This window comes from Microtus oregoni, unplaced genomic scaffold (assembly GCF_018167655.1).
Source record: "Microtus oregoni isolate MIOR12 unplaced genomic scaffold, Mior012 000042F_ref0000377, whole genome shotgun sequence".
NCBI classification, from domain to species: domain Eukaryota; kingdom Metazoa; phylum Chordata; class Mammalia; order Rodentia; family Cricetidae; genus Microtus; species Microtus oregoni.
This window is the reverse complement of record NW_024543209.1, coordinates 7892816-7908950: the sequence shown is the minus strand read 5'-3', so window position 1 is coordinate 7908950 and position 16135 is coordinate 7892816. Positions and strand designations below refer to the sequence as shown.

At 39.9% G+C, this 16135-nt stretch overlaps 1 protein-coding gene across 1 annotated transcript in view; it reads right to left on the bottom strand.

The window, feature by feature from the left end:
• LOC121433951 overlaps nt 1–16135 on the bottom strand; it is a 280105-nt gene that overhangs the window by 156612 nt on the left and 107358 nt on the right. The window contains exons 10-11 of the mRNA XM_041632632.1: nt 9461–9724; nt 5037–5235 (exon numbers count right to left, since the gene is read on the bottom strand). Coding sequence (XP_041488566.1) covers nt 5037–5235; nt 9461–9724 — 463 coding nt within the window. The remainder of the gene's footprint in view (nt 1–5036; nt 5236–9460; nt 9725–16135) is intronic.

Below are 16135 nucleotides of genomic sequence, written 5' to 3'. Positions count from 1 at the left end.
ATAGATAGATAGATAGATAGATAGATAGATGAGACCTTTGCCTCATCTAATATCTAATATCATCTAATAAAAATCCAGTTGTTTTTTACAGTATGCTCAAGGAGGGCTGGAGCTAACTGGGACAGAGGACAACTATGATGCCTCGACAGCACACATTTCTCACAATAGTTCTCTCATTTTCCAACTAAACAGCTATTTACTAGCTGCACTTGCTCCTTCTCTGGGTCTGGATTCTGCCCCAGAAGATTGCCGACTCTTTATGGAAAAGATACTGAAAGAATCCATGCTTTCTACTGACCGTGTAGACATGTTTGTATCATAATGGAGCAAAAAGCCTCCAGTAAACCTCTGAAGGTCAAGAGATGGACACTTTGAGCTAACAATCCCACAACATGTAGCAGCGAGGTTTGTTTATTCTGACTGCACAATAAAACTCTCTTGCATTCAGAATCACAAAGCATCCACAGACCTTGCCAGGAACTGTTGTTCTTGCAAGACGCCCATATGCAAAACAAATTGTCAAACACAATCACCATTTCTCTGGTGGTTAGCCTAAAAAGTAAAACAACTTGGAAGATGGAGATCACAAAAGTTATGCCATCGATATTTTCTTCCAGCACTTTATAAATATTTCCTGCTCCCAGGCATCCATGGAGTTACATGTTGAAAACATCAACCACGAACTCTGTGCAAAATCCTTTTGGGAAAGAGTGTAGACACACTTGCAAAGGACATGAAAGCAACTTCTTTATGATTTGGGGACAGAATAGTAGATTTGACAAATTGCATATGGAACCTACCAATACAAGACAGCTTGTTGAAGATCATAAATACATTTTTTTCAGGTAGAAATTTCATGTCCATAAGCATACCACGTGGTCCCAACTTCCCTACTTTCCTTCTTTTAGTTGTAACTAGCCAGAAAGTCATCAAGCCAGAGTTCAATAAAGTTTTAATTTGAAATGAATTACCACATGTTGTGTTTGTTTACCCATTATTAACTCTCTTAGGAACACATCAGTGGCAACAAACAGCACACTGTATCACAGCCCTGACAGAACAGAATACAAGCTCCTGGGAGATATTAACCACTAATAATAAGCTGAGGAGCTTCCAAGAAAAATAAATAAAATCAAGCAATAGAGGAAATATGTACTAGGAGGATTTTTTGTGTTCTGGTTTTGTATAAATCTGTTCATGACAGAAGGAGACAGCCCTTCTACCACCTTTCAACATGAAACTTACATTAGTCTCTGAGCTCAGAGAAAAGCAAAACAATAATCAGGTTTTTCTAAAGCAAAGCCTAAGAAATTCTCTCTTTCGGTGCGTATTGCATTTGCATACCGAATGTGTTGGTGTTCTTCTTTCCCAGGGTGCACCTGTCCTCTTTAAGGAGATATGGGGTAGTGTACTAAAAATCAAGTTCATAGCATGGTGTGGCTTATCTAGGGAATGTACCCACATTGTCCCAGGAAAGAGGAAAAAGCAAAAAGTATCTGGTGAAAAATGGTCCAAAAGTAATTACTTTTAATCTTCTACTCAGTATCTTAAAACTAGAATAAAATATCAGTGGAAGGAAATATCATTATTTAAGTCATAACCCACCATAGTAAAAGTTAAGAATTCTAAAATAAGACTATGTTATACTAAAACATTTTTAAAAAGTAATACATTCTACAAGTGCACATATTTTACAGGGTTCAGTGACTTCAGAGTTGACCTTTTGAACTTGATATTCAAGCAACATCAATGGCATACTTTCTCTTCTTTTTAGTCCAATGACGTCACAATCCTCCCCTTTCTGTTTCTTGCTTTATTTTTCTTTGGGTGATGATCTTCCCCCATCGGGAGAAGCTCTGACAGTGTCTTTCTTTTCATATCTCAGATTTGCAGTGTCACAGTCCATTTCCTGCGGCTCCACTAGAACTGTACGGATGGGATATCTCTGAAAAAAAGGCTTTGTTTCTTGCAGCTCTGGGGGCAGTTGGTTAAGAGGCTGTGTCTAGGGAGTGTCTTCAGGTTGGCTAGATTCTACAGAGAGCCCAGAAGTTTTAAATACTGGGAGATTACAGAGCTGTTTGGTGATACCAAAAGTGCTTTCTCCATCACCCATAGCCACCAGTGCACTCTTAAGGGCAGAGACACCAAGATACAAACACGTCCAAAAAACAAACAAAAAACATTAGAGGCCTAAATCTTTTACATCCCAATACAGAATGCTTGCACTCAGCTTACAAATGCATTTTGAGGATGATCACATCTACTTTTTAGCTCCCCCAAACAGCCCAAGATGCTCTTTCCTGTTACAAGTAAATTAAATGCAAGTTCTTAAGGGTGTAAATTATATGCTTAGTTCCAATTGCTTTATAGCTGTGAAATTTATTACATGATTCAATATATACCTGGGCCCTAATTTATCTTCAATAATATTTAAGGTCAGTATTATAGAATTTGACCTTTATGTATTCTTTGTGTAAAGTTTTAATGTAATATTTTCAGGTCCATAGGATTCTAGAGAGTGGCATTTCAGTGGTCCTTAACTGATGATGTCAGCTGAGTCATAAGCAAGCAAAATGTCAGAGAGGGATAAGAAAGTCCAAGGCTCATGCTCAATCTCAGCTTGAGAAGAGCAAACCATGACTTAAACCTAGCAGTCGGTGGAGTCCTGCTCTGCCCAATATGACATCACTCCTAAGGAAGTAAAAAGTTCTAAACATGACTTAACAGGTGTTTACCACTTCTTGAGAAGTTTGAGGTTGCCAACTAATCAAAGGAAACAAAACAACAAAACAAACAACAAAAAAAACAAGCAAAAACTCAGCAAGGCAGAGGTGACCCACAAAATGGAATCATGCGGCCAGTTTGATCATAATGGAGAAGTTCCAGCTTCCTATTCCAGAATCGTGGCCCATTTCCCAGAGCTAAATTCTCTCTCTCTCTCTCTCTCTCTCTCTCTCTCTCCCTCCCTCCCTCCCTCCCTCCCCCCCTCCTCTCTCAGAGCTTTGCTTTGTCTCTACATCCCTTCCCTCCTTCATCGAATCTAATCACTTGCAGTTTAACCTGGAACCTATTTCCTCCCTGCATTCTATTTCTCTTCTCAACATCTTAGCTCTTGTCTCAGTGGGAAAGGACTGACCCCAGAAGTCTAAGACCCTTCATCTGATTCCCCAGGACACACATTAAAAACAGAACTAGATGTGGTGGCAGGTGTCTGTAATCTCAATGCTGAGGGAGGCAGAGTCAGAAGGATCTCTGAGCTCACTGCAAACCAGCCAGTCGAGTGTAATCAGGGAGACACCCTGCCTCAAAAAATAAGGTGGAAATTGGGCAGTGGTAGCACATACCTTTAATCCCAGCATTTGGGAAGCAGAGGAAGGCAGAACCCTGTGAGTTCAAGGCCAACCTGCTCTATAAAGTGTAGTAATAAGAGCAGCGGGGCTGCGTTCCCAGCACCCCAGCCGCCTGCTCGGCTAGCTTATGCCCCGAAATAATTACACGGACACTGTATTCTTTTAATCACTGCTTGGCCCATTTCTATCTAGCCTCTTCTAGGCTAATTCTCACATATTAATCTAGCCCATTTCTAATCATCTGTGTAGCGCCCCTAGGTGTGCTTAAAGGGAAGATTCTAGCCTATGTCCACCCTGGGTCGGAGCTTCATCGCGTGCATCTGCCTGGGAGCTGGGAGCATGGCGTCTCTCTGAGGCATCTGCTCCCGAGAGGAGAGCTGTGGAGTCTGAGCTCACTTCCTCTTCCTCCCAGCGTTCTGTTCTGTTTACTCCTCCCACCTATCTTCTAACCAATGAGGGCCAAGCAGTTTCTTTTTATTTAACCAATGACCTTCCTCCATCAATAAAGTGAGTTCTAGGACAGCAGGGCTGTTACACAGAGAAATCTTGTTGCAAAAACCACAATAATAACAATAATAATTATATTATATTATAATAATAATGGGAGAGTCATCTGTGATACACAGTGTTGATTTTTGGCTTCCATGGCATGCCTACACACACACATACACACACACAAGTGTAACCCTAACATGCATGCATCCACACATATGCATGCATACCCCCACATACGCATGCATGCATACAAACATACATACCCACACATACACACATGTATATCCAACCACACACACACATATAGAGCGCAAACACTCAGAGGAAGAGGAGGACATGGAAGAGGAAAAGGGTGAAATAAAAAGAAATAGAGCAAAACAAAACTACCAAAGTAAAAGATGGAGTATTAGTACATTTATGCTATTTTCTTTACTGTAGAATTAAACCAGTTGATAATTTCAAAGAAAATGCTCACCACAGGGTTTGTTACTAGTAATTCGTATGAGCGCCACTTCTTGCCATGATGCTGTGACTGCTAGTTCTGCACTAGCTTCCCGTCCATCACATCTGTCGGGTGGGCTGATGCTATTTACTGTTAGAGTATCCATCCATTTACAGAAACACATGACTAAAACCTAAAAGTTATAACTAAAAGGTAATGGGTAATGACTTTTTGCTGCAAAAGATAATTTCAAATAAGGCTCTTCTGAAAATTGAATATTGAAAAACTTGATAGAACTAGTGTTTGATAAAACCAATCTTCAAAAATAAAGCCCTACAGCATAAACTATACTACTTGTGAACTCTGCCCTGCGAACACTTTATCTTTTAGACTCACATGTTTGGCTACTACTCTCAAAAAAAACATACAAGAAAGCTGAAATTGTAAACAGGAGACCCAAAAAAGCCAATTAACCCCACAACTCCAAAAAGCAGCGAAAAAGCAGTCACCAAACAATGGGGTTGTGGAGAATGGTTTGTGTTTCAAGTCAAGGAAATAGTTTTATGCTTATTTGCATAATAGACAACAAGATGTAAAACCTAAGATTCTTGTCATTGGTTATATTCTCTCTATAGGGCTCAGTTTAGAAGATGCTTTCTTAGAAAATAAACACTTCTTAATTAGCTCTATTCAGTGTGACACAATTCAGAACACTATATTGGAATGCTGAAGAAAATAAGTCAACCAACCCTGGGAAGAGTGGATGGCGCTGTCCATTGCAGCGTGAGTGTTTCTTGGGGCTTCTTTCTTTGAAGGGCCAGCTGTATTATCCAAATCGAATTCTGCATTCTCTGCGTCCACCATTAAGCACACAGGACATTCGGGAGAAAGCTGCCTGCGGCTCTCATGGCTTTTTTGATCACTCAAATGCAAAGGAGTTTTAATTACCTATTAAGAGATAAATCAGTTAATGGAAACAGTTGCAAATATTACCTAATGGAAACAGTTGCAAATATTACCTATATAGTTAAAACTCCTCTAGAACAATGGGGGATTTTGAGATATCTGAAAGTACAATTCACTTTTCCAAACTCTGAGGGATTTTGGCTGGTTAAATTATAAAGGTTAAATGATCTCCATAATCACTTTAAATACTCTCATGTGCTTTATAACCTTAATTTTTTATTTTTAATATCCTATAAGAAAGCACTGCATGACTAAACTTCATACTGGGATGAAACTAGCAAATATTCATTTGGATTTTATTATCTCCAAGAAACAATAGTCTAAGCCAAGAGAGAAACGACAAGAACAGAGAGCAGTGCTGAGTGAAGAGATGGGTGTTTACTGTGCACTTTTTCTTCCCATGTTTAAGATAACAAAGTGCCGAGGGAAAGACTGAGTGTGCTGAGTATCTCTGGGAGGAGGACTTTCTTGGGAAAAGGTTTCAGCCTTTCTCGCTTGCACAAGCTCCCCTATTCAGGCCTTGCACACATGCAATCAGACTAAATCAGAGCTGCTTGCCAGCCTTTTCCTGAGGGCTCCACTTACTGCCCCTAATGACAAGGGACAACAATAGCAGTCAGGGTGAAGTCATGAGCTCTGGCTTTGTCTGGCCAGTGTCATAGCATTTTCCTCCCACCCACTGACCCTGCAGGAAAAAGGAAGCGAGGATTACCCTGGATTCTTTAATCTCCTCTAAGCCTAAATTGTAAAAACATTTTTCTGTTCTATCATCTTTTTTGCTTTTTTATGTCATCTGCTATTTTTTTTTATTTCCATCCACTACTTGATCAAAACTTTCTGTAGGGTTGGTGGATTGGTGGTGTGTGTGTGTGGGGGGGGGTGTTGGTGGGGCGACTGGTGGGGGATGAGTTGGTGGGGGTGGGTTGGTGAATTGGTAGGGGGTGGTTTGGTGGGTTGGTGGTGGGTGGATTGGTGGGTTGGTGGGGAGGTGGGCTGGTGGGGAGGTGGGCTGGTGGGGAGGTGAGGAGGTGGGCAGGTGGGGGGGGGAGGTGGGCTGGTTGGGAGGTGGGGAGGTGGGCTGGTGGGGAGGTGGACTGGTGGGGAGGTGGGCTGGTGGTGGGTGGGTGTGCACCTGCCTGGGAAAGTCAGAGGCTGAAGTGCTTTGCCTCTGTCACTCTCCACTTATGTTTTTGAGACAGGGCCTCTTACTGAACCTGGAGATGGCAAGGATGGATGGTAAGTGGGCTGCAAGGATCCCTCCTCTTTGACCCCTCCTCCTCCAGTGTCTGGGTTTACAAATGCTGTCCTATCTAGTGATTTGAGGGGGTGGGAGGAGTTGGTCTCGGGTACGGTTTGGTTTTGTGCTAGGGATCCAAACTCAAGACCTCAAGCTGACAAGGCAAGCCACTTACCTCCCGAGATCTCCCTAGCCCTAATTAGCAGTTTGCTCTTGAGAAAACTCCTACCAGAAAAATCCAACTATTAAGAAAGTTTATGTAAAGAAACACATAGCTTTTGTATAAGAATTTCCTGTTTGCATCTTTATGACAAAGTGTCTTCATCCCCACTTACTTTTCCTCTCAGTCAGAAAAATCATAGGCCTTGTTCTGAGCCATTATCCTCGTCAGTTAAGTGTACTTCCTCCCCAACTAGATATTTAGAAGGCAACAGTTCAAACATTATCTAATAAGTAGTGGAATTGGTGATTAATTACATCTATGTATCATATGTAGTGGCCTGACAAGCACTTTGGGTAACAGCATTACTTTTCCCCCACTATGTTTTACTTAATTAAAAAGGGGGAAAATGCTATTTAAATACAAGTAGGATGAGCTCCAGCCAAATTATTTTAATATAGTTTAATAAGCAACTTTTTGTCTTGTAGATTTTAAATCTTGATTTACCCTCAACCTAAATAATCTTATGATTAATACCAGAACTATATGAATTGATTTTTATGAATCCTGTGCCAACTTTCAAGGCTATAATTTATAGAATACTGAGCTATAAGTACCAGTTAATGTGAAAATGAAAGGCTGTTGTAGCCCACAGTGGTAGTGCGGTTGCCTGGAATATGTGAGGCCTTGAGTTCCACCACATCTATCTACAGTGAGATGGAAAAGAAAGAAATAAAGAAGAAAGTTTTAAGAGTCGGTTAAAAATCACAGGTTCCATGGGTGAGGAGATAGCTCACTGGTTGAGATCATTGTGACACAATCGTGAGTTCCTGGGTTCAGATCTCCAGCACCACATAAAAGCCAAGTAGAGCAGCCCATGCCTGCAAAGAGATGGACAGGGTAGAGCAGGAGGCAGAAAAAGGTGAGTTCTAGGGGCTCATTGGCCAGCTAGTCTAGTGGAAAGAAGAGGCTCTGGGTTTTACTGAGATATCACGTCAAATAAGACAGTACTATAGGAAATACCGAAGCTCAAATGTGAGCATGTGTGCATGTGTGTGCACGTATGTGTATGATGTATGTGTATGTATGTGCGTGCATGTGTGCGCATGCACACACACATACACACACATGCACATTTGCAGATTCCACATAATAACTATAATAAAAATTTACTTTTTTCTGTGACTGTATTTTAGTTTTCATTTTATTTTGATTCATGGTATAATGTTGAAGACTACAATTGTAAAGCTGATTTTTATTGTTTTTGGTTTTTTTTGTTTTTTTTTTTTTTAGTTCTTTACACTCCTGCATCACTCTTCTATTTCAAGCTTATATAAATCAATGTTCCTCATTGGCAGGAGCTGTACGTGACCTCTAATACCTGAAGCACCACTACAAAATAATTGGTACAAATTCTCAGAGAATGGTGAGGATTTCTTTCCCTGTGGGTCTTAGTGACAGATCTATCTCAGGATAACACTCTTTATGCAATGGCTAGGAAGACATTTATCTGGGTTAGAACTATCTCCCTAACAGTTCTCTAGACAACCCCAACATGGTTTTTCAGCATAACACCATAAGGGGATTCCCTATAAAGAAAGTACTAGATAATTTCACCACAAATATAAAAGTAAAAGAAAAGCAATCCCTCAAGACATACAGGAAACTCTCAAACCTAAGACCAAAATAATATATGTCCTGGAAATATCTTTACCAGGTACAGCAATTAAGTAGGTAAGTAAGTAGATAAATAGATGATAAATAGATGGATGGACAGATAGAAGATGATAGATAGATAGATAGATTGATACATAGATAGCTGTAGATGCGCAGGCAGAGAGAAAGACAGACAGATGGTAGATAATTAGATGTGTAGGCAAAAAAAATTCATTGCACTTTATGATAAAGTCAACCTGGGAAAATACTATAATTAAGAACAAGTTTAGACACAGAAAACAAAATAAATAGACCACAAATAGGTGGTACACTTTATTCTTAACATATGCAACCATTTTCTTCTCTGGATAATGACGTTTGCCTGCAGTGAATTTATGTACTGTCATGCTGTTAAAGGCTAGGTTCTGCAGTGCACAAAAACTAAGCATATACAAATATGTATGCCCAAGTTTATTTGCTTTAAGTATTTGAGTTTGACATAAAGCATGCTTGGGAGTGGAGTGATGAAGGGAGACAGTGCTCTCATGGCCACTCAACTTCTGTTGATCTTTGTATTTCTTTCTTGTCAGAAACGATAATTCAGAAGGCAGAAGCCCCACCTCATCTTTTCTGTATCCTATCGCAGGCAACTCCCAACCCACAAGGGAAGCTTGGTCAGTACTTTGGATAAGAAAATAACTCATCCTTTCATCGGGTGATGGGGTGAATTTACAGATTGTGAACAGCAGAGAACCAGGAGGCTTGGGTAAGAGTTCTGATTTAGTCAATGAACATGACTGTATTAAATTCTCTTTCATTTTCCCCACAAACTCACAATTTAATTCTTTATTTCTAAGTGTTAATCAACGAGCATTATCAGAAACCAGTTATCTGATGTAATTACTCTTACCTTTTTAAAGAAACTTTACTAATTTTGCGATTGCAATAAAGGAAGCTAATGGTTAGGCAAAAGTGGCTTGGGAAAATACTTCATGTTATTTCCCAGATATGAACCCATGTCACATACCTAGAATCCCAGCTTGGTAACACTCAAAAGACTGAGATATGAGAATCAAGAGTTTGAAGATAGCCTGTACTACAAATATCAAATCCAATCTCAAAAAATTGATAAACAAAATCATCATATTGCAAACCTTAAAATACAAATTGCACAGCCACTTGTCCAAATCTTGGCAAATCAATTCTTCAATTTTTCGAAAGCTGTCCAGTTTCTGGTCATACTTTCCTCGGAGAAGGGGACACTTGAATTTTCCTTCCACTAGACAAAAGTTGTTATCACACATGGGAAATGCTGCCCAGCCCACGACCAGGTCACTGGAAGCACATGTTCCACGGAGAAGGAAGAGTTCAAACAAAAAGGACAAGCCAGGTCTCATGGATTTCCTTTGAGGAAGTACCTGTCCAAATAATTGACAGAATTAACATCAAGAGGTTGCTATTCACTCCAGAAATACCCACAGACAGTTCAAACTGAAGAAACATGTTCTGTTTACCGCCTGCTGCCTTCACATACCTACTCTTGGATGAATTTACAAATAAGTCTTCTAGCTTTAGGTAATTTAGCTGCCATACAACCATGAAAGCATGGCTCTGCCAGTGACTCCATGCTTGATAAATTTTAGGAATCAAGCTTGTAGCATTGCAATTAACATGCTACACTATATTTTCTTTCCTATTGGTTTGAGCTGATATGCCTGCTGGTGTTAAGGTTTGGATGTGTTTATTAAATATCTGTGCTATGAACCGCATCCATTAATCCATGTGTTAGTGGTGTGTGGAGATAGAATCTTGAGGAGATAGGATTGGATGATGTCATGACAGTGGGGCGTTCAGAATAGTATCAGTGCCTTTGCATGAAGGGAATAACAGATTTAAATCAGTTACTTCTCATTTGCCACAGGGCCCTTCACCATAATGCAATGCAATAAGAAAACGTTCACCAGATGTCACCACAATCTTGAATTGTCTGGCCTACAGAGCCACGAACCCACAGAACTATTCTTTTTTTAAATTACCATGCCTGAAGTCTTCTGTTCATAGCACAGAAACAGGCTAATCGCATAACAATCTCTGTCTCCCATCATAACCATGATATCACATCTCTATTTCAGATCTTCTGAGTCATTCAGATACCTAGCTCAAGTGCTTTGTCCAGAGCAAATCTTGCCTGCAAAAAAATAGTCAAACAAATCATCATAGTCCAGAAAAGCTAACTGAATTATTATTGTAAGAAAGAGAAAACAGAGTCTTTATAGATTTGTAACTACTGTTAACCTAAAGTGACACTATTAGAGCCAAACAAATAGGAGCAGGCAATGATGGGTCAATTTTCACACTGACCAAGCCATGCTCTTAGGTGTAGAGATGAAGCTCATTACTCATCTTAAAGAAATTGTAAAAAAGGAAGGCATAAATGATTTTTATTTAATAAAACTTATATGCATAATTTACTTTAAAAATCATATGTGAATAGTTTTAAACTGATGGTAAAATATCTTATCATCGACTATTTCACAAAACATTTATCCAAACATGTGCAGTTATATGATTTATATGAACACTCCAAGACTTAAGTTTAGGAATAAAATGTAACAGAGACATCTGTTGAAAACACCATAACCCTGTGGCAGCTGCTATTAAACCATTAACGGGATCAGATTTCATTTAAACCAGATTTACCATTTTCTACAACAGCCCATGGGAAAGCTAAAGACATTAGGCACAAATTATTGACACAAGAGATCCTTAATCAAGCTGTACTTTTCATTTGGCTAGCTGGCCTCGAGTAACATTTCTAACAAGAGAACAAGAACTAAATGGAGGAGGAGGAATGGTGTCACCACCCTGGTTAGAGCCAAGATTTAAAAATCAAGCTGAACCCATGCTGTAAAAAGTGCTTTGGTTTCATCACTGGATTTATCTGTAAAAACAAGGGCCCTCCTTATACTAAACCAAAGCTTCTCAGCAAGTATTTGAAGTAGGTGGGATAAGAATAGGATGAGCTATGACAGTCGCACAATGACGTTTGTGGTGGGTTTATGTAAATTACTTCTCTTTTAAAACTTGACTTTACATGGACTTGAATTTCCTCATCAAACCAGGGAAAGGATTGGGCATGTAGCTAAGTGAAAGAGTACTTGTCTACCATATGCAAGGGCCTGGTTCTAATCTTAAATGCTACCACTCAAAAACCTAAAATTATAATAAAGCCCCAAACCACAGTGATGTTAAGTATGTTCTTCACAGAGATGACACATTTATACTAACTTAAGAAGAAAATATGAATTATGCATTCATCCTACATTTGTATTTATGACTTATCTCAACCACTTCCAGGATGACGTGGAAGGAAAAGAACATATTTCAGTTTAGCTTGCATCGGTAGCCATGCCAAACACAAACATCCTTTGTTAATATGACGTATTGTCTTTAAGCAGGTTGTATAAACCCTCTGCTGTACTGTGTTGCCTGCTACAGTGCACACAGAGGATGCAGAGGGTAGTCATGTTATCTCGGGAGCTGCACCAACAGCTCCTAAAAAAAAATAGTAGAGGAACAATCCAAAAACAGCCCACTGATTCTGGGTGAAACACAAGATAGGAGCTACATATTCTTTCATATTTATCTATTTATTCACTCATTTATTTAGTTATTCATTTATTTTTATTTAATATGTCTGAGTGTTTTGCTTGCATGAATGTATACCATATGCATGCCCAGTGTTCAAGGACATCAGATTCCTTGAACCTGATGTGGAACCAGAGTGGATGTGAGTCACATATGGGTGCTCAGAAATGAACCCTGGTCCTCTACAAGAGTGGCCAGTGCTCTTACTACTGAGCCATCTCTCCAGCCCCAAAAAAGTGTCATGTATTGTTAAAGAAAGGAAGCCACTCTCTCTGACACCAATTGTCTTTTCAGAATGCCTGCATTGAGTGCTTTTCCCTTACTGCTTGTTGTACAAGAGATCTTTAGCCCCGTAATGTGTACCTTGAGACTGACTGTTTGTGCTTTGGCAAGAAAGATTGCTAAGTTTTCATGTTCCTCTCTCTGAGGGCCACTTCCAGGAGCTTGACTACTTCAACAGCTAGCCTATGAAATGACACGAAAATGAGTAGGTGTTCATTTGCTCGGGTGCCAATGTCATCTCATCACCAGAGTCCTGGTACCTGGAGGTCATATGGTCCTGGGAAGAGCTGTGCTTTCTGACCACCATGAATAATTATACAGAAGCAAGGGGTTTTCCCGAGACAAACTTCACAGCATATTTTGGCTGTGATGTCCTTTCTCTTCCACATGGAGGGAGATACACATGGAAGAAGGGCATGGAGGAAGAAACGAAGATGCAAATGAGGGTTTGGGAACTGAATGCTGAGTGGAGGAGTGGGAATGAGAAACATATGTCCAGGAAACCAGATACATATAAATTATTGCCCTGGAGTGAATGATGGTACCATGCCTGTCACAGTTAGCTCTACCTGTCAACTTGACACACACGGAGAATTACCCAGGAAGAGGGTACCTCAGTTGAAGAATTGCCCACAGGTTGGCCTATGATAATGATGTCTGTGAGGTATTTCTTAACTGCTAATTGATGGAGGTGTACCCAGCCCACTATGGGTGGTGTCACCCTTAGGTAGGTGGGACCAGGTTGAGAGAGAAAAATAGGTGAACAAGCCAAAGAGAACATGCTAGTAAGAGACCTTCCATCATGAAGCCTGCCTGTACTTCTGCTTAAATCGGTGCCCTGACTTCCCTCAGTGATGGACTTGTTACCTGGAAGTGTAAACTGAAATAAACCCCTTCTTTCCCAAGTTGCGTTTGATTGTAGTTTTATCACAGCAACAAGAAAACTAGAATAGTGTTGAAAAGCTATGCTCCTGGTATGCTTTCTGTTTCTTCCTTTCTGAAATATTTATAGAGGTAATAGTTTGGTTAGTTTTCACTTTTTAGTTTTAATGTTATTATATTTCATGCATATGTATTTTTACATACATGTGTGACAGTATATCATGTGTGTGACTGATGTCACAGGGGCAAGAAGAGAGTGTCAGATCGTTTGGAACTGGAGTCGCAGACGGTTGTGAGTCACCATGTGGGTGCTGGAAATTCAACCAGGTCCTCTGGAAAAGCTGTCAGTGTTCTTACCCATTGAGTCATAGCTCCGCATTGTATGATAGCTTTCATGATCAGGAAAAATACTAATAAAACTCTTTTAAAAGTGCATTGTTTCTTGATATAGTAGAGACAGTTACAGAGAACCAACACCCACATTACATAGAGAAGGGATGCGGAGATATTTCAGGAGAGCTCTGGCTTAGCATGGTCCATGCTGGCTTTAACACCAGCACCAAAAAGGGGCAGTGGTGGTGGAGGCAAACATATTTTTTTCTTTTTTAAAAAAAGCTAAGTTATAAAATGACATGAATACTCATCTTTCTGGGAACTGAGGAGTCAGATTTATAGTAAACTAAATCCTTAGAGTAGCTGGAAAAGCAGACTTGACACTGGATTCCAGACATTGCAAGGGAAAGCATAAAGGAGAAGTTTAACATATGAACTCCAGACTTAGACCAAGTCATTACCGTGGACCAATTCTTAACCCTAGGACCTTCACAAGTACTCAGTAGCATGTGGGCAATTGGGTACAAGTGGGAAGGCAGAGATTCTCAGTGTTACAGAAGTTTTCTAACAATACTAGAGAGCAGCACATAGTCAGACGGTTGAATGGCAGTGGACACCAAGCCCAAATGGCAGGAGGGGACTTCTATAACTTAAATCTATGTAACTCAGTGGGGCACTCAAACCAACTAATGTTATAATCAGCCCAGTTCAGCTCAGTTCCCAATGTGAGCATAAAGGTCAGACCTTGATGAGTAAATCAATATTTTCTATTTCATTCTCTATGGTTTGCACCACAATGTCTACCATAAGCATGCAACTACAAGATATAGAAGGAAGAAGAGGCGAAGCAGGACTAAGAAAAAGTAGCCAACTAATACAGATCCACGCATGATCAGAAACTCGAGTTAACAAAGACTTTATATTATTAGACTCAAAATTAGAAGAAGGAAAGCAGTATTTCAGAGGAGAACGTAAAAGTGTTTTTAAAACAGAAACAAAGTATTTTTCATGACTAAAATCATGACATTGGCTCAAAAGTATAAATAGACACAACAGAAAATGCATATTGAATGAATGTGGAAGTCTATCTGACAGTAAAGTTATCCCAATTAAAGCACAGAGGCAAAAGAAGAAGGAAGAGAAGAAGAAGAAGGAAGAGGAAAAAAGGAAGGAAAGGAGGGAGGCAGGGAGGAATGGAAGGAGGAAGGGAGGGAGGGAAGGAAGGAAGGAGGGAGGGAAGGAAGGAAAGGGAAAAGATGATAGCTTAAAAGATCCATGGAATATTCCGGCAAATGTGAACCTGGAGTCCTTAGAGGAAAGAGAGAGAGAGAGAGAGAGAGAGAGAGAGAGAGAGAGAGAGAGAGAATGAATGAAGCTGAAAACATTTGAAGAGATAAATTGATAAAACTGATGAAAGACATCAGTCAGCAAAAAGAGGTTCAGAAATTCCACATAGGAATCATAGGAACAGTACCTAAAAGTCTCAGGGTCACCAGTGAAAATCAAGACAAACTCTTAAGAATAAAGGATCATTGCTGATAGCAAACTGAAAAGTCCATTTAGGACAAACTGAGGGCTATTCTAGGTCATTATCTATATCTCCTAATCACAGGACCTTGAATTTATCATAAAATATTACATGCCACATTGAAAATTTAAGTTGTATTTCACTGCTTAACTCCTTTGCTCTGTATTCTGGTCATGTGACATTATTTTGGGCACATAACTAAAAGCATCTAGAATCACTGGCTTGTTTTAAATTCTGCCTTCAGTCACTTGGTAGGTTATTTCACGCCTAACTGGCCTCGTATTACATCCTGTGTTTACTATGTGCACCGGAATGCCTTAGCATTGTTTAAGATCTGATCGTAACCACAGCCCAATCTTACTTTCTAGCTGTATTTCTTATTAGATCAAATGCATATTAAGCAATACAAGACTGTTACAGGTTGCTTTTTTGTTATTGTTGTTGCTATGATAGACAATTGACCAAAAGAGAAGGGTTTGTGTCTTCTTATATGTTATAGCCCACCGTGAAGGGAAGCCAAGGCAGGAGCCTGTAGCAGAAACCATGGAGAAATGCTGCTTGCTGGCTTACTTCCCATGGCTTACTCAGTTGCCTTTGGTATATAGACCACGCCCATGTACCCAGAGGTGTCACCACCCACAGTGGCGTGGGTCCTCCTACATCAACTAGCAACCAAGAAATAGAAATGCCTACAAGTCAAGTTGACAAACATAGTTTCTCAGGCAGTTCCTACGTGGGTTCCCTAGTCTCATGTATGTCAAGTTGAAAACCAAGATTACATGTCACAGATACATGGATACACACTAAATAGCATCAAATGGCTGTTGTTGAAAATATTCTTTGAAATGCCAGTGCATGTGTGCACGTGCGCATGCGCACACAAACACACACAGTATATTGTTTCATCATGGCATTGCCTTCATTAGGAAAACATTTCTTATCCACAGCTTTTCAAGCAGATGTGTTGGTAGAGGTACCCAGCGGCCCCGAATATAAATTAGGGGGTATGTGATTCCTTCAAACTTACATTAAATAACAATAATTTTAAAAGAAATACATTGGATGAGATCAGAAAAGGACATTTTGAAATCTTTCGAGAATTATCTACTAGTACTAATGGTACAGAAGACCCCAAATTCAAGCAACTGTTATGTCC